Source organism: Odontomachus brunneus, unplaced genomic scaffold (genome assembly GCF_010583005.1).
Source record: "Odontomachus brunneus isolate Ranch 3 - 2012 unplaced genomic scaffold, Obru_v1 Obru_scaffold_132, whole genome shotgun sequence".
Classification (NCBI taxonomy): Eukaryota; Metazoa; Arthropoda; class Insecta; order Hymenoptera; family Formicidae; genus Odontomachus; species Odontomachus brunneus.
Genome location: NW_022639582.1, coordinates 788253 through 806649, shown reverse-complemented (window position 1 = coordinate 806649; position 18397 = coordinate 788253). Strand labels below are relative to the sequence as shown.

Genomic DNA, 18397 nt, shown 5'->3' with positions numbered 1-18397 from the left:
CTCTCTCTCTCTCTCTCTCTCTCTCTCTCTCTCTCTCTGTCTTTCTCTGTCTCTCTCTCTCATTCTTCGTAGCTCTCCAAGACGCAGCCGATTGATTCGCACCGTAATAATCGAGCAGGACGAATAGCGTCCTTCTTGCGACTGAAGCTCTTCCCACCTGGCGGCCATTCAGTCGCTGGACAACGGAAAGCACCACCGTACGCGCGCGCCGTGTGGTTATAATAATTCCGGCTAGCGATGGCACCCCGAGATACCCTCGCACACTGAGTATCACGCGGTACCGTATGAACGCGCGCGAGTATCTTCCGCGAGTTATTGTTGCCCGGCAACAAGCTTCACGCGCCGAGGTATCAATTCGTTTAAACGAGCTCCCTCTCCCTCTCTCTTTCACTGCATCGCACGGTCGCAGGGAATGAAGCGAGTGCCGTGAAGTTTCAGCGAGGTAGCAAGTAACGAGATGCTTATAGCTGTCGGCTTCTCCCGCGCACGAGATAAATCAATTCTCCGTTCGATAACACGTTAAGTGGATGTGTCACTCCCGCGCGACGTAATACGTTATTTAAAGATGCCCCGCGAGATAAATGGCGATTCGCCGTGAGGATTAAAATCTGTACCGTCGGTACCTAACAAAAGACGGCGGAAAAGTTCCGCCAGACGTATCTTCGCGTACTCTCCACCGAGACGAAATTATTCTTTCACGATCGAGTGTCTCGAAGATCTAAGCAAGTCCTTCTTTCCGCTAGTGATGACCGTGTTTCTCGCGTTGATTTTTAATATCCTCAACGTAAGATCGATATACTATTTATTTCGCGTCTTTTGCATCGAAATGCTGTTTAATTCTTTCAACGACAAACACACGCGCGAAACAGCGCGAGTGGCACTTCCAGGATCAAGCGTATTTCAAGGAAGAAATTTACAGCGAGCAAATATCAAGTCATTTCAAAGCGACTCACCGTTGATATGCATTTGTGACTCGGCGAGATAAATTCCAGACCCCGTTGTCCCTCGCCACTGAAGCACTTCTGTATGTTGCTCATGAACTTCCGACGGATCGCCTTGAGGGAGTAGACACAGAGGGCTGAGTGCGGACGCGGCACGTCGCTGTTGGGCCCGTCGCTCTCGGCGAACACGGCGAACAGCACGTCGTCCTGCGCGGTGATTCCGAGGTCGCCGGCGAGCACTGAGCCGGCCTTACCAACATAGGCTGCCTGCACCAGATTGTAGATCCTCTCGTCGCTGGTACAGTTGATTGGTATCTCCGTGTACGAGTAATAATGCTCGTCGTCTTGGCACACGCGCACCAGCTTCGACAGGTAAATCGGCGTCTCTGTGTTCTTCATCTGCGTGGTGAGGAAGTAACTGAAGCCGCCGCTGCTGAAGCCGTAAATGTAATTGATAGGGTAGCGTTCGCGCGACAACGAGTTTACATACATCCTCGTGCCGGTAGTAACCGCCGCTTCGGCGATGTTCAACATCTTGTCCTTGTCGAGAGAGCGTGAGCTCACCGCTGGCACCTCCGAGCGATAAGGCGAGTTGCCGGTGAAGGTCACGCCAACATACATGACTTGAGACACTGGCGGATTAGGTGGACCGGGCGCAATGAACGCCACCGTTGATGCGGTCGCGTTATTCGCCACGACCGCCTCCTTTACTTCCTGCACGACATCCGATATGTTGTGCAGGTTACGCACCGTGCACATGCCCTGGAAGAGGCTGCCGCAAGATATCAGCCGCGTAGTGGTATAGTCGATCACCAAGGCCTTGTTCACGTTGTCGACCGGCCGCTTCTGCGCCTCGCGAGGGCAATCCAGCATCGAGCACGCTGTGGAGTCGCCTTTCGGCCCGGTCACCTCCTTCACGACCAACAGTAAGTCCGGCGACAGCTGGTAGAGTCGATTCACCGCGCCCACGTACACCCGGCCGGTGTTCTTATCCACCACCAGGTGATTCATACGCTCCACCTCGGAGTCGTGGAACTTCTGCACTATGTCGGCCGGCAAGGCGCGCGCTGTTGGTAACGGCAGTGTCGACAACAGAAGCAGCGTCAGGCTCGGGCACAGTAGCAGTGCACGATACCACCAGCTACGTCGGCGCGGCTGAGACGCCGACCGCGTCGTCCTCATCGTCGTCCTTGTTGTTGCTGTTTCTGCTGCTGCTGTTCTTATTGTAGTTGTTGCCGTCCCCGTCGTCGCTGCCGGGAAGACTGACATTGCCTACTCTACTTCCGCGCTACGGACTCCGTCGCGCCTTCCTCCTCCACCACCACCACCTCCTCCTCCCCCTCCTCCTCCGCGCTACCCGACGATCCTGGCGGAGGCGGTCTCCTCTTCCTCGAGTTTCGCCCAGGCCTGTAAAAGATCAACCGGCGATTGTCATCTCCGACAGTTAAAGTGGCTAAATACAACCGAAGCACCCCAAAGTGAACCTCGGATCTATTTCACATCCGCGATGTCTAGGAGGGACGATAAGGATGGGAACTTATTTGTTAGTGCTAGAGAGTAATGGCCATGTGAAGAAAAAGTCGTTGTTTACGAAAGAGTGACTCGGGATTGTTGTTTGCGAATTCATTTGCTCGCTCGCGGTTTGTATCTATCGCTCCAAACTCTGCGCGATTTGCGCGATTTGCGGTGCTATTACGTCCCCGACATCTAGTCAGTTTCATAGACGAAATTATGTCCGCTCCCACGTTCGTCCCGATCCTTTTGTGTCTCGCTTCTCTCGTCCAACAGACGTTCGGTCGCCTTAATATAACCATTATTCGTAGTACACGTTACGTGAAGAGCAATATTACATGCACGAGACAGCGTTCACCGTGCATAATTGTAACGATTATCTGCTCGGACTCAAGGTGAGAGCACCTCTTGCATGCGACGTAATCTACTTTCGATCGAAGGGAAAGGTGCAATTAGTCCAACGACACAGAACAATTATCGCCGACAACTGGCAATATAAGAATCGAGTATAATGATGACGATAATAACGATGATCATGATAATAAATAACGATAATAATGTGACGTTGGAAACCGCGCTTCTGGGAATTTCGCTGAAAGTAACCAGGCGCTTACGTAAAGCATGAAAGAGACAAATAATACGACACAAGAGAGGGAGAGTATTGATAATTAAGCTTCTTGTCTCGAACGAACGAAAGCGCATCGCCGTAATGTCAAAGGCAAAGGCCTCCAAATGACGTCTCTCTCTTTAATGGAATGTAAGTACTTGAGTGCGATCGATGCTTCTTGCCGATCGCTCGCAAAAGTTCACGTAGTACTTGCGTAGAATCCGACGAACGCGTAGCAGCACGAAAGTAACGAGATCGCGGCGGTAGCAGCAGCAACGACGATGGCGGCGGCAACGGCGGCGGCGAGAGGAGGGAATGTACGATTTATCGAGCGGGGAGAAAACCGGGTGCCTTTGAAACGTGGCCCCCGACGCGACTCCCTCCCCCTCTTAAGAAAATGAAACGGCCGACCTCGTGCAGCCGGCAAGAGAGACCGCGCGCGTTGGGAAAAGCGAAGGGTGGCGAAGGGAAAAAAACGGGGCGATCGTCTCTCTTTCGCTCTCGCGTCTCTTATCGCGACGCCGATGGTAACTGCCGATCGGGAACAAAAGTTTTCTTATTTCCCAAAGACCCATTTCCTCCTCCCGAGCGGGGGGATTACCCCCGCCACTGCACCGCCGTCGATTTTATCCGATGTCAATCTCGGTTCATAACGCTACCCGCTCTCCCTCCCCCTGCCCCTCCCTCCGCTCCCTTCACGAGGAAGATTAGAAACATCTGCGTGCGAAAATCTCGCGTATTCTCGTGCGATCTTTAACGATAATTCGGTTGAGCAGTCGACGGATATTTCTACCTGTTTCTCTCGATATGAACTATCGAACTCCAGTAAACTCAAATAGACTCAAATAGAAAATACTTCAGTATACTCAAATAGACTTTAACTTCAATTAAATTACTTCAATTAAATAACCAACGTCATTATGTCGAGATGTCGTTTTTTAAAATACAACTTGTCACGTGGCGATTATACATTGACAAAATATTGAGAATTTTTGGAACTGACTAAATTTTCAAATGAAATTTAATTAACATTAATAGTATAAAAGAATTTAGGTCAATGTAATAAATTTTCACCATTAACTACATTAACATCATGAAAGATTAAAATTGATCTTTTACCTAAAATAACGTAAGAAAATTAAATTTCGCGCGAGCAAGTTTAGCATATGATATTCACTGTTTGCCGACTGGGCTATTAAATTAACGTTGAAACATTCGTTTTCGTAGAACAAACATTTTTAAACCGTGTAAGGGAAATTTATTCAATTTCTCTATATTTATCTAATAGAGAAACTTGAAATATACTATCATGTACGTCCAAAATATCCTGTGGAAAGTTGCTGTGTGTGTGTGTGTATACAAAAATAGAAAAATATCATTCCATATTTAAGAAAAGCGATTTATTTATTTTCCATTTTTGACGTAAAGATTATCTTTGCAATATGTCCCTAATAATAGTCTTCAAATATACTCTTCACGATTTTTAGAAAAGCTTATTATCATGTATTCAAAAGAAAAATTTATTCTCTTCACGAAAATATCACGAATTTCTTTACTCAAGAAAAAGTTGATTCCACTTTACGCAGTAAGCGAACCGAATATTTGTTTTAATTAAATATTCTTGACTAAAATGCTAAAACTTACTAGGACTTAAGATATATCTTGTATAAATTTGATGCTCATGATGAATTCGTGACAGATTTACGGATATATGTAAACTTTTAAAATAACGAAATACTCGAAACAAGTAACATTTATTCGAATGCAGTATACATTTTTCTGTGTACGTACGATTAATTTTCTCTTGAAAGAAACTCGATATTATGTACGAAAAATATGAAACTCGATTCTCCCGTCGGTATTAACAGTTCGACCATCGAGAGAACGTAATAGTTACTACGTTACGCTTCGCGCGTTTGCCTCGGAAAGGTCTCCTAAGAGCGATCGATGTTATCGATCTGTTTATTAACCGCGACCGTAGTTTCACGCTGTCTCCTATGTACGTGGACTATAGCAACCGCGATTCAACAATGCGCGTCATTTATCGAATGACGAATCGGGCAGGCCAGTATCGCGTAAAAATACTTGTTCCGTGGAAAGGAAAGAATAAGGTAAATTCACGCGATCTCTCTTGTATGAAGCATTCACGGTGAGTAAGCGGTCGAACCAGTGATCGCACGACACAAAGAAAGTAGTGCAGGTGGCACGTACTCCGATAAGTATCGAATCGAGCACGATAAACTTCGCGGTAACGCGCGAGCATGCGATTCCGCGCAGCGGAAAATCCACAGCGCAAAGGTGTGTTAAGAACAAAACCGCTTAATTCGGTGAAAATAATTTAGTAAGGCAGACGAACGGCTTTGATCCGCTGAGTACCGTTGCACTTATACGATATAAATTCCCTGGTATTCCGCGACGAAATTTATTTGTATATTACAAAAGTATGGTTTGACAAAGTTTTCCGTCATGAGAATAACATATGAGAAGAAACGCTCTGTGCATGTCTGGCACACCAAACTTCATAAATACAATCCTATTTCCTAACACAGTAGCAGATTTAACATTTTTGATCGAGGGGAAAGAGCGCATAATGTAAAATATTCGTACATCGTGACTGTTGATTACTTGAAAAATCGGCAATTCCTGAAATAATCAGCTATAATGCATAAACATTTTATACATAATGTATCTCTCACTCTTTCAAATGTCACTATGCTAGAGAACGAGACTGTGTTTATGAAGCTTGGTGTACATTTCAATTCATTCGACATTCAAAAATACACGTCGGTCCCAGTGTAACGCGTAAAACGTGCCGCTGTGCCAAAGTCAGCGAAAAGGAATGTCACGTAATTGGCTCTTCGACTAAACGTTTAGCTGTTCAACATTTTAAAATAACAAGCCGTCGGATCTATCGATGTGACGTCGCCACTCCGACTTGGAATACGCAAACACGCATGCCGCTATCGCACACACGATACGAGAGGTGCGAGCTCTCCGGTAGCTAACCGGATATCTGATGAACAGTACGCGTGCCTTTCTTCGTGAATTCCCATTGTGTTGAGAAGCGGCGACACGCACCTTGATGCAGGTTAAAACGGTAATTAACGAGTGTCTTAATTGCTCCCGGCAGTTTACACCGCGATCTCGCCGAGGCGATACGCGACGGAGACACCTCTCGTTTCCGACGAGCCGCGCTATTCGAGAAAGTCAAACACGCGTGAAACTACTAGGCTAATTAGCGTGCAGGCTCTAGGCGATGCGGTACTCAAGGTTAAAGAGAGGAGGGGCTGCCTAAATTCACCGAGATACGGACACTTGCATCATGTGACATCGAAGAGCATCAAGTGTATCGGGTGTGTCAAAGAAGAGAGTCGCGGCAACCGAAAGGAAAATGTATTATTATATTAGATTGTTGCGGATGAAATACATATAGCGAATTTTTCGGAATGTAGTTGACTGCTATTTTTAGAATAAAAATTTTTCTTTTGAAGTTTGAACTTGGACATAACGGAGGCAACCAAGAATGTCGACACAGCATTTGAAGCTGACGCAGTCAAGCAAATGAATCATACAGCGATGATTCAAAAAATTTTGATAAAATATATGAACCTTGAAAATGAATCTCGCGGATCAAACAGTGTTTAGTGAGTATTTGACATTTTTGCTTTTTTCTCCAATGAAGAAGGCGTCCGGCAATTTCGAAGCACACTCAATACAAAACTGAAAAATAAACCACGAAAAATCGCCGACTTTTTGCAGATTCTTAATTGCGGTTATCCGCACAGACAGATTTATACTCGCCGAGATAAATGACGACACAAAGCGAGCGAGACTCGTCGTACGCGTGCACATCGCGAATCGCCAGCGCGCTCGACCTTAATGCAAACGTGTTCTTGCACGTGGCCGTTCTGCACTCTAAAAAGGAGAAAGAGAAGAAAAAAAAAGCGCGAGTCGAAGGCGAGGTCGTCTACAGTGTGAGAAGCGCAGCTCAAGAGACAAACTGCCTTTTCAAGAAGCGGCGGCGGCCGCCGCGTAACGAATGCGATCGCTCGACAAACTTGCCTCGGAAAAAAAATATAGTGCAGCAGGCGCGGAAGAAGGGGATGGTCGATGAACGGGCATGAACGTTGGGAGAGGGGATCGGAGAGGGGGGGAAGGGGTATGATGTGCCGTGGTGGAAGATCGAAATGCGAGAACGGTGCATCGCCCGGCGATCCTTTAAACCTTCCGCCCCTTTGCTCACCTCCCAATCCTCCCCCCATAGTTGTAGGTTCTTCTGATTCCTCGTTAAGTAAATGGTCGACGCGGGAAACGTGCCGCGGAAACTTCCGACGTAATTCAAAGAGATACAGGGCGTAAAAACGAACTTAGCCGTTTACGATGTTTAACTGCGTAATTTCTGGGAGAGACGCCGAAAGAGGCAGCGCGAGATAAGGATGCTCGTGGATTTAAACAATTGCGCAACGACAGACTATTTTGAGTTCAATCGACTTAAGTCACTTGCTATGAGTTATCTCTTACGAGCAAGCTTCGCGATCAACGCTCCTTCCTTTTTTATCAATATCAAATCTTATTGAGAAGTATTGAAGGTAAAGGTATCAATGCCCGCGCGGGCACTAACAACATTGAACATCCTTATTATTTTGGTTTTTAAATACGAATACTTAAATTTTTAATTTTAATGTACATTAAACATACATATATTTTGTGTATAATATATCTATATATATTCTATAGTGAAAATTTTAAGACTCCTGGGGAGTCGCATCATCCATCTCTTTTTAATGACGTCAGAAGCGAGAAAACACATGCTAAAAATTCTTGCAAAATACGTCGAGATAAACAGATATATTCACAAAACGACATTTGCGATCGATTAAATACACCTCTAAAATACTCCTCTAATATACTTTTCTTTTATTCTAAAAATCAATAGATAATTGGAAAATTAATGACAAGATAATGAGGAAATGACGATTGCACGTCACATTTATTTTATAATTATCTGTTGATTGTTAGAACAAAAGGAAAGTGTACGAAGTATTTTAGAGGTGTATTTAATCGATCGCAAATGTCGTTTTGTGGATATATCTGTTTATCTCGACGTACTTTGCAGAAATTTTTAGCTTGCGTTTTCTCGCTTCTAACGTCATTAAAAAGAGATGGATGATGCGACTTCCCAGGAGCCTTAATATTCGTGTTTAAAGACCAAAACTATAAAAATGTCCAGAGTTAGAGATTCAGTGTTATTAGTATCGAGCTATTACTTTTACTTTAGTTTATTATATTAATATTATTGTTGGATTAATTGCTGTTACACACACTTTCCGTGTGTGACTTTTACACTCGGGAGGGGTAGTCTTTCTCACTCTGATACATTTCTCTAATTCCCCGCTGATATCTGCTTTTTCTCTTTCCCGGAATCTGGATAAATCTCCCATCTATTTACCGATCCATTAGTAGCTCCCTGAAATCGTTAATTAATCTACATTCTAATCCGACGAGGAAACGCTATCTTCGATAATAACGTCGATTTACCGTTCACCAAGGTAACTAACTAAAAGCTCTTAAACGTGGTAGCGGCATAGGTATTACGGTCTACGGGGAAATTTTCCGGGGCGAACGAACGGCCGTTAGCAAAAACTTGCTATAACCAACGGGATGGGAAAACTTGAATTAATTTGCCACCGCTAAAACGCAGGAAGCAAGGACGAGGGAGACCGGAACCCGGGGCGGCGGAAAATTTGCGCGGTCTACCGAGTCCGAAGCCCCTAATGGATCCTTAACGAGTTGAACAATCGTTAGAGGGTTTAAACAATCGCCCGGCTGGTCGTTGACTTTTTAAAAGCGGCCGATTCCCCCGACAATCCCCACGCGAATCTAGCGAATCGTAGTCGCCGCTGGCGACAGGAGGCGAACTTTTCTCTCTCTCTCTTACTTTCCCTGGCAAACTTAAACCGAAACTAAATGTCCACGAAGTACATATCGTCCGTGAAGAAGCGTATCCTGCGAAAACATCCTGGCTCGTTATCTCCGCCTCAGTCCCGGAGGATTTACGAACTCGCTAATATCTCGGCCGATTTCCCAGAGCGCGTGCATCGCGGAAGAGAAAAGCTGCGGCTCTTGCAAGAAAAAAAGAAGTCGAAAAAAAATACTCCAAGTATCTAATGGGGGCAGTCAAAATTTTCCCATTACTTCATCAAATGTGCGCGACACAAAATGTCTCTATTATATTTCCGTTTATATATTAGCTAATATATATTTAGTGGGCGCGATAACGGTGTAGAATATTTTTTATCGTCTTTTTATTACACGTGCGTTATAAGCCAGATACTTATCGGCATATATCAGGGTACAGTACGCGCCGACGGCTGCTTACTGAGTTCCCGTTATCTGCTAGTTGTTACTTCGCATTATCAACAATTCGCCGAAGGATGAAAGAGAGAGAAGAGCGGCGGTATGCGATGAGTGTGCCGAACGTGGAGTTCGACATGGCACATCATTTCGTTTAAGAAAACTGCACAGATAGAAATACTGTAAGACAACGCGATCTTAACGATCTTTGTCTTGCTATTACAATGCGCCACGATATCTGCGAGCTTGAGAAGCACCACTACCGTTAAACAAGTGAGAAATTAAATAAATAACAGAACAGACAAACGTACGCAGTGAGCGAAACGCGCGACGACGACGACGACGACTCCGAGACATTGCCCGAGCAGGAGCTATTATGAATACCGCACGAGCATAAATTCCGCGCGCGGTTATTTGCACGGACATGCGTAGCAAACGCAAGATCATTCGTTCCGTCAGTTAACGAGGTACGATCCATAAAGTAACGAGGTGATATATCGCCGGGCGCTCGTGGAAACGATCGCGTATCGGATGATCGCTTACAGGGAAAATCAGGTCGGACGGGAAAAACGCAGCGGAATGCGTGGGTAAGGTACCACGCGAGCTAATGAGAAGCAAGAGTCCACCCGGTGGCGCGCATCAACACCGTCCCTGATTTTTATTACTCGCGCCTAATGACTTCTGTTGCGCGGCGCGGCCGTTGAGGGGGACGTGGAGGAACAAGAAGGGGCACGCGCGTTCGCACGAGGCGCTCTCTGAATTTGTCCTTTATTTAGTCGCGGCAGTCATCGATCTCCTCGAACGGGTTTGCTCCCGGTCGCGTGTCCCTCGGAAAACAAAAACAGACGCAGTTACTCATGAGACGCGAGACGAGAATTTCAACTGCCGGAAAATTGAACTCTCAACCGCGCGTGAGTGATTAGCCGCGAGCGACACCCGGCAGGAAGCGATTCGTTCCCAGCGATCTCTCTCAGGGGGAAATAAAATATCGGTAGGTATATTATTTGATGATTGACATGCATCTTACACGCGCACAACGGCGACTAGTACAATAAAGCAGCGTAGAAAGTCCGGTTGAGGCTGCGAGAGACAACTTCTGCTCGATCGAGCATGCTCGCGGAAGCGTATAGCAAATAATAGACCAGAAGGATAAGCGTTGCATAAAAATATCGCTCAGTTGCCGATCCATTGTTCGCGGATGTTTCTTGCGCTGAGGGTTAAAGTTCACAATGATATCCGATGAGATATCAGGCCAGTCGGACGGATTTTTCTGCTGATATCTGCCGCCCGGCGTTGAATGGGGCAATGTCTGGCAAATAGCAGGCACGTGACATTCACGCTAGTTGGCAAACCGCCAGTATCAGCTGCTTAAGCCTTAAGCGCGTAGTATATCTCGTACCCGCTTTCGTCGCTTAAGAAACAATACTTCGTAACTCTCTCCATCGTGTATCCGTAAAACTGACACGCTGTGAGACACGCTCTAACACACTGAGAAAAAAATCTAAGGAATAAAAAGTATTTATTCGGTGAGTACCAATGACAAGTTTGCTTGTACTAACACAATATTTTTCTAGTAAGAAAATATACACGTCTACTTAAAACCTTAGTTTTTTATGAAAGCAATCGTTTATTCAATTTAAACGAAAGAATTGAGATTTAAGTAAATATGTCATTAATATTCACCGAATGAATATTTTTTCTCTCAGTGCATCCTTATTCTATTGCGTTTTAATCGCGTTATCATCTTATTCAGGTAGCTTAAAAATTGCAGTACACTCAGAAGTTGACGATATAAGGCTCGATCGCGGTTTATCGATAATAAAAATCGAGTAAGCGTACGGAGAGGAAAAGACACGAGTAAACGAAGATGTATCGTATAACAGATGAGAAATGGAAGCAGGAGTCGTCCCGATGACGTCATCCGGGCCGATGTTGCCGATTTTTGTCGGTCCCTAAGCCGCAGAGAAAGGAAGAGCCGCAATAGATCCGGAGAGAGAGGGGGGAGAAAGAGAGAGACAGAGACAGACAGAGAGAGAAGACTCTGAGAAACTGCGGAGTCAGAGAGACCGGAAGAGAGACGCAGCGAGAGAAAGAGAGAGAAAGGGGAAGAGATACCTTGAAGACTCGTGGTGCCCGGCAAAGGCCATTTACTGGTGACAGAGACAAATAGAACCGGGTACGCTCTAGGAGGAGGGTCCACCAAGGAGGGAAACCCCGTGTGTGTGTCGTCTAACTAGACGGAGTAGAAGGAAGGGAAGGACGCGACGAGGAACTCGCGCGCGAGGATGCACGAGAATGAATTCCGTCACGACGTGTCCCCTCACGGCAGTGCCGTGACTCGCTCGGTGGGTGCCCGCCCTTAATAATTTCGTGACAATTAACGAACGGCTGAACCATGTTGCGCCTCCGGCATCGAGCCAGGAGTGGCGAACAAGAAGAGATAGAGAAAAAGAGAGGACACGGAAAAGCGAAGAGATATCTCTCGTGAAGATGCGTTTAGGCATGGTAATTGCGCCTCAAAAACTCGCAAGATCGTCGCAATATTAATTTCTCGTCAACACGCAGCCATATCTTGCTCGTTAAACTAAAATAACCTAGTATTTAATCATGTGGAAATTGCGTGTTATCTGTGTGCAACTCGCTGTTATATAAAATATTATTTGTTTAATCAAACTAGATAATATCTAGTAACGTCGCACAATATATATGTATAATACGTAATGTTTTGAATCATGATAGTCGAATTGCATCGTAAGAGAAATAATTTTAGCGCTCACAGATCGAGGTCAATATCTGATGTCATTTGAGCAAGTTTCTTGATAACCTAAAATATCAACATGTACGTCGCGAAAACCGATTAGATAAGCGATGAAATAACAGACAGAAGCGAAACGAAAGCCGACGACGAGTCGCTGCGCTCGGTTCCGACGTCGCGAGGGTGGAGGAGGCAAATCGGCGATTCGCGACAGGAATAACGCACTGTGCGTATGCGACTATGCAGACACACACACATACGCGTGTATACGCGCACGTACGAGGGAATATGCGCGGATTAATATCGGGCGCGATTAATAACGGGGTGGGTTTATAAACTTCGATTACGACCGCACGCGTGCAAGCGCACTCGTTGCATATTATACGATCGCACATGTAAACCACCTATCGCGGGTCAAAGTGGATAACGACGCTCGCTTACTGTCGAAAGTCGCGTCCGATCGTTAACCGAAACGACACGTCCGGAATGATACTGAGCGATTCAAAATATGAATCGCGCTACTGCGATTATACACACTGGATTTTAAGTCAGCGCTAATACTGATAGAAGAAATATACCAGTGGCGCGCGCGAGATGCTCTGATATTTTTTTCTATTTGTACGAGACGACAAAGGAGTCGAACGGGAATTATAGGTTCTTTCAATCTTCTCAATATTAATAGCTCAATGTTGACGTCAGAGTTTCCTATAAATGTATGTGTACGAGATATCGTATATGAGATGTACCAAAAAGATGTCTCCCCGTTTAACTTAATAAATAAATAAATGTATCTAGTAAACTTTTCTTATATAGTTTACTACACTTAGTTATTTATACAAGTAAACTTTAAGTTAAGTTTAACTTGATTATAAGTAAACTTAAAGTTTATTTATTTAATAAACAAATAAATGTTTTTCTAAATTAAATTTCTAATCTAAACTTGTTTGTTAATAAACATGTAACGCGGTGGGTCGCCGTATATTGCAAACATTTTCAATTTTCACGTGCATCAGCAAAGAAACTTCTTGTTAAATATTCGTCGTGATAAAATCAGTGCGGGATTTATGAGAGGACACGAGACTGTCGTTTAATTTCTCCTTTACAAATCGCTCGGACCGTCGCAACGTCGAGTGACTGCTGAAATTAAAGTTGCCATTGATCTTCGTTGAGAGACCGCCGTATTCCGAGGCACGTCAAAAAATTGATTAGCAGGGAAATGGCTTTGTTCCACCCTCTGATGCACGAAAAGCCATAAGGTCTCGTGGAAAGCGTTTGTGCGTTTCGAGCCCTAAATGTATTAACGGCCGAAGCCGTTCGGTCGCCAGTGGAAACGCCCTGTACGGTGTGTGTGTCCCCAGCGAATTTGGGGACCACCTTGCACGCCCCCACGTAATTGCAGTTCATAATCCGTAGGGCTAACGAGCGCAGTTCCGAGGCGGGCGTAATATTAATATTCGGTTCCGACATCAAAACGTTATTTACAGCCGCGCGTCAGCAATAACGATCCGCCGTTGTGAACGAATGGGTGCCAAATTGCGGAATTTGTAGTCCCGTTGGAAACTGCATTAGCCGAGATGCGCCAGCACGGGGCAAAAGGGACAAAGTTTGCTTTTCGAGCTCGAACGGCACGACATCTCATGAGACGTAAATGTCGACGTTCTCTCCACCGTTCGATATGTTTGCGGCTTTCGCGCGAAAGAAACGGGGAAAAGGGCTCCTGCAGTTCTCTCCGGAGAAAGGGGCATTTTGCACGAGGATAAGGGTGACTCGCAAAATTTTTAACAGTTAAATTTTCAAATGTCACTTTGTGTATTTACCGAAATTTTAATAAAATTACTGGCACAGAACTTATTTTTGCAATTACACGCGCGAAATATTTTTTTTGTTTTCGGCGAAAAAATATTAAAAATATCGCTACTGGTCTTGATATTATTTTATCAAATTATAATTCTCCCTAGTGTGTCCAATTACATAGATATGTCTGTTCGGGAAAGAAATAATAACGTTCAAATAATCTTTACTTGTTCTGTTTCCTGCAGAACTTTTGTTTACGATGCTCTCTGGAAATTCAGTTCTCGAGTTCACTCACCGTGTCTTGGCGCATCACCCGGCACAGTGGCCGCCTTTCAACAAAACCGCGGCCAGCTGTTTCCGTCACGAAAACGGGACGAAGATTTTCACTCGGAAATTCGAAAACGGGAGCGCGGCGACCGGACTTCTCAGGGGTTACAACGGAGAGACTTATAGAACTCGCGGAAGGGAGAAGGGAAAGACTCATAGATGTGCATGTCGGCAGGGGACGCCCGCGAGAATATGTGTCTGTGGCAGCGGCGGCTATCGGAGGGGATGTCGGCAGTTGCTGGGAAAGGAGGGGTGAAAGGAAAGAGAGACGTTGTGCTTGTAGAGGGTTGCCGGTAAGCTGGATGCCTGTTAAGTTTCCCGAGTATTATAGCGTGCGCCGAAGCCCCCCGAGGGATACTGAGGGGTTGTCGGGGAGGATCGACCCAGGGGTGTACTCATCGTCGTCCTGGACTAAACCGGCCTAGAAAGTGGATAGAGAAGGGCGAAGAGAATAAAAAGGGACCTCACCTTGTTGTTTTGTTGCATCGCCCAGCAAAACCCGGCGGATCACCAAAAATGCGCGAACCACAAAAGCACATCTTGGAGAGCCAACATAATGGAAAATATATTTTTATACACAAAATAGAAATATATTTTTTAAGAAAAATTCTGAGCTCTACTTTCTCCATCACTTTCAAGTTAAATAATGAATAGATTCTTCTTGTTTTCTAAAAATCATTTGGAAAAAACATCGGTTCTGATATCAGAAAAGAAGAACGTTCCAGGAAAAATGATGCAAGTTAAATTTGCAATATTGCATATTTCAATATTGCAATATTTTAGGAAGAGGAATATAGACCGACGATGATCATATTCAGTTACTTCGGTATGATGGTTCTTAAAAGTGAACATATTGGAGACATATGCTCCTCATATATTAACAAAGCGCTATAGAGACGAACGATATGTTATAAATGGTATACGTCAGCCAGTCTAACTATATCGCTACCAGATTAGAAGGATCGATACTTGTGCGCGGAGACATTGCGTTAGACGGTACGAAAAGTCAATGGAATCGCGCATTACCGTTCACGAAAATCGGCGGTTCTGATGGATGAGGTAAGAAGCTCGGGCTTGACGTGTTTCGAGTTTCGAGAAACTTCCAACGTGTTTTATTACGTTCCCCGGCCTCTCGCGACAAATTGACATTGAAGCGAGCACTGAAACAAGCAATTGAAGGTAATAGCTATGCGAACCGTGAGATTATGACGTCAGGGTAAATGAGTCAACGATTGTCGGAACTCACGTCCGTGCGAGTGACTCTTTTCGTCAACGAAACCAGTCTGATAAAGCGATATAGGCACTATGATATCAGCCCCGCGTATCAAATGGAATGATTGCCAACGCTGATTGTATCTCTTTTTTAAGCACTTCGAGGTATTACGTTACCACGCGATACGTCGGATCGCTTAGGTCCTTAAAAACTCGTCGAATTGGAGCGATTTCGCCAACAAAAAGTGATTCATCGCGAATAACCTCCAAGTTGTTCTTGCTCCGCGGTTTTCTCCCCTTCCAACGTCGTAATCGTTAACATATGTATCGCGCGAGTTTCTTTTTTCGTTGTCAGTTATTTTCTATTCCACCGTCCCCCCTCGCGCTTCTCTGTTCCTTCGTTTTCTGCACTTTCTTCCCTACTCACGCCGTGTATATTCACGTTTATCAATTATATTCCTCTAATTTATCAGCGCGATCCGCAGCGACGCTGACATATCGAGCAGTCATTCATTACCGCGTCGTACGATGCGCCTGATAACGGATCGAAAGGGAACGGAGGGACATTGTCCGCGTCCGTCACGGACTACAGCAGCAGACGCTCGCGATGCGTCAGAAAGTGATGAATCGGCATAGCCGAAATGATGCGGCGAGATGCGCGAGCGCGACCACACGCACACACATTTGCGAGTTCGTGTCAAGAGGGAAGGGTTCGACGAAACCGACGCGAAATTTCTCCATTATACAAACTCTTCCTCGACATCGTGCGGTAATATCTAGGGGCTTCGGATCCAGGAGGGGAAGAGGTCGATGGTCGCGAGCAGCAAACGTTACGCAGACGCAGATATTCGCACAAAGTAGAACAGGAAATCGAAATAATTTATCGCGCGGAGCGCTCTATTCATATTCGCGCGAGACAATGTTAGAGTTTCTACAATCAGACGCGGCGGTGCGTTAAAAGGAGAAGGGCGGAGGAAGGATTGAGTATCCGCGAGGATTCGCGTAATTATTCAGACGGGAATGCACGTACATATAGATGTGACATTCTCGAGTCGGGATCACGCCGGAAATCAGATGTCAAGATTATGACGTAAAGTCGCGGGACACTCTGTATTACATCATACGGCGCGTCGAGATATCGCTATCAGACACACCTGTCACGTCGACGTAGGTCGTGACGACGACGGCAACGAAGATGACGACGACTACGACTTTCCGTTTCGCTGCGAGAATCCGTACGACGTTTTCCCATCGCGAAACGAAACAGCGGCGTGTGTCACCGGGCGCGACGCTAAAGCGACAAATCATCCCTGCTGTTCTCCTCGACGCCTCGTCGGAAAGAGTTTGCCGCCCGTATCTCCTCTATTCTCCCGTGTAAATTGCTTTCAGACATCGTCGGAACGCGCCGCTGCGATAAATCACGCTCTTCTTCCCTGTATTAATTGCAAAATCTCTCCCTTCCCCCTTCCCCCCCTCTCTCTCTTTCTCTTTCTTTTCAAAGCAATGTTCAAATCTAATAACGAGTTCCCACATCTCACACGCGTTTCTCGCGCACGTCTGACGGTAACGCAAACGTAATACGCTGAGGACTTTCTCTCACTCTCGTAAGATTGCATTACGTCTATATTGTTGTTAGGTGAACGCGGTAAACCTCGGCCAATAAAAGCCTCCCGTAAAAGTCGATGGAGGTGAATAATTTTTTTCATGCCCGTCATTAATTTATTCTCGTTAAGTGGTCTCGGCATCGCTTCCTCCTCCTGCCCGGGAGAAAATAACGAAGCGGAGAGTTACGAGCGAGTCGCGATACAGTGATACTCGTTGTCCGCGAGTCATCGATCGCGTCGATATAGAGTAAGCGTAATAGCCGCATGTTGCTCCGTGCATCGAAACGATTCGATCGCAATCTGCAGGGGACGAATTTTTAGCGTGGAAATCACCTCGTTACTGCGCCGACTCCGACGATTAATCACCCCGCTAATCGCGATTATCGCGCGACTTCCGTCACACAATTATAACGACGCGAAGAAATCGACACCGCGTTTTTGCCGTGCTCACGAGACTCGTCATAAATTCTTGTTACGGCTTACACAAAGCGCTCCGAAGGCGGATGACTCCACTCTATCGGGAATTTTAAGTGGATTTTTTTGCGAGGGACATTGCGTGCAGTGCAATTCGTCGCAGTTAAGATTCAACGTTAAATTGCCGTATAATCAAATTTCGAATTAAAAATTCGTCAAAGCAGAAACATTTGTTCAAACCTCGACAAACAATGCAACGCTTCATTACTAAATTGCAATTCAGAAGCTCTGTTAACGCACGCGCGCGACAGACCTTAATTACCTATCTAATTACATAATTCGGAAACTGTGAGTGTCGTGTCTTCGTTGAGATTAATCGGTGGATCTATGACAGAGCTTAGTGTCGGGAGAGCTGTCGGGGACAGTTTATATTAAACATAATCACGCAAATGCGAGAAGGGAAGGGGTGTATAGGGGGAGAAGTCGATGCCGCAAACACCGTGAGCGCGCTTTTGCGAGAATCCAGCGTTTAATATACTTTAGACGACTTTTAAATCACCTGGCGGAGCCTGTCGCATAAAGCTCGGGCCTCGCCCCGAGCTTGCGGGGCAACTTAAGGCTTTTCCAACCCGCCTCTAATTCAGTTTTGATTATAAATCACTTAAAGCCGCCGTCCCCGAGACGGCGAAACGAAGTTTCTGAAGGCTGCGCGCCACGGCCACATTTACCGACTTGCCGCCGGGCCGTAATTGAAGGATTTATCTAGAAAAGCGTTACGCGCGCGTATATAGACGCGGAAGACGCGAGTAGGTGGAAAGAAGAAGAGAGAGAGAGAGAGAGAGAGAGAGAGAGAGAGAGAGAGAGAGAGAGAGAGAGA

At 45.6% G+C, this 18397-nt stretch overlaps 1 protein-coding gene across 4 annotated transcripts in view; it reads right to left on the bottom strand.

Annotated features, from left to right (window-relative positions):
* LOC116850048 (plexin-A4) overlaps positions 1-18397 on the bottom strand; it is a 300999-nt gene that overhangs the window by 209610 nt on the left and 72992 nt on the right. For all 4 annotated transcript variants that reach the window (XM_032827842.1, XM_032827843.1, XM_032827844.1 and 1 more), the window contains one exon: positions 954-2348. In XM_032827842.1, coding sequence (XP_032683733.1) covers positions 954-2210 — 1257 coding nt within the window. In that variant the 5' untranslated portion in view covers positions 2211-2348. The remainder of the gene's footprint in view (positions 1-953; positions 2349-18397) is intronic.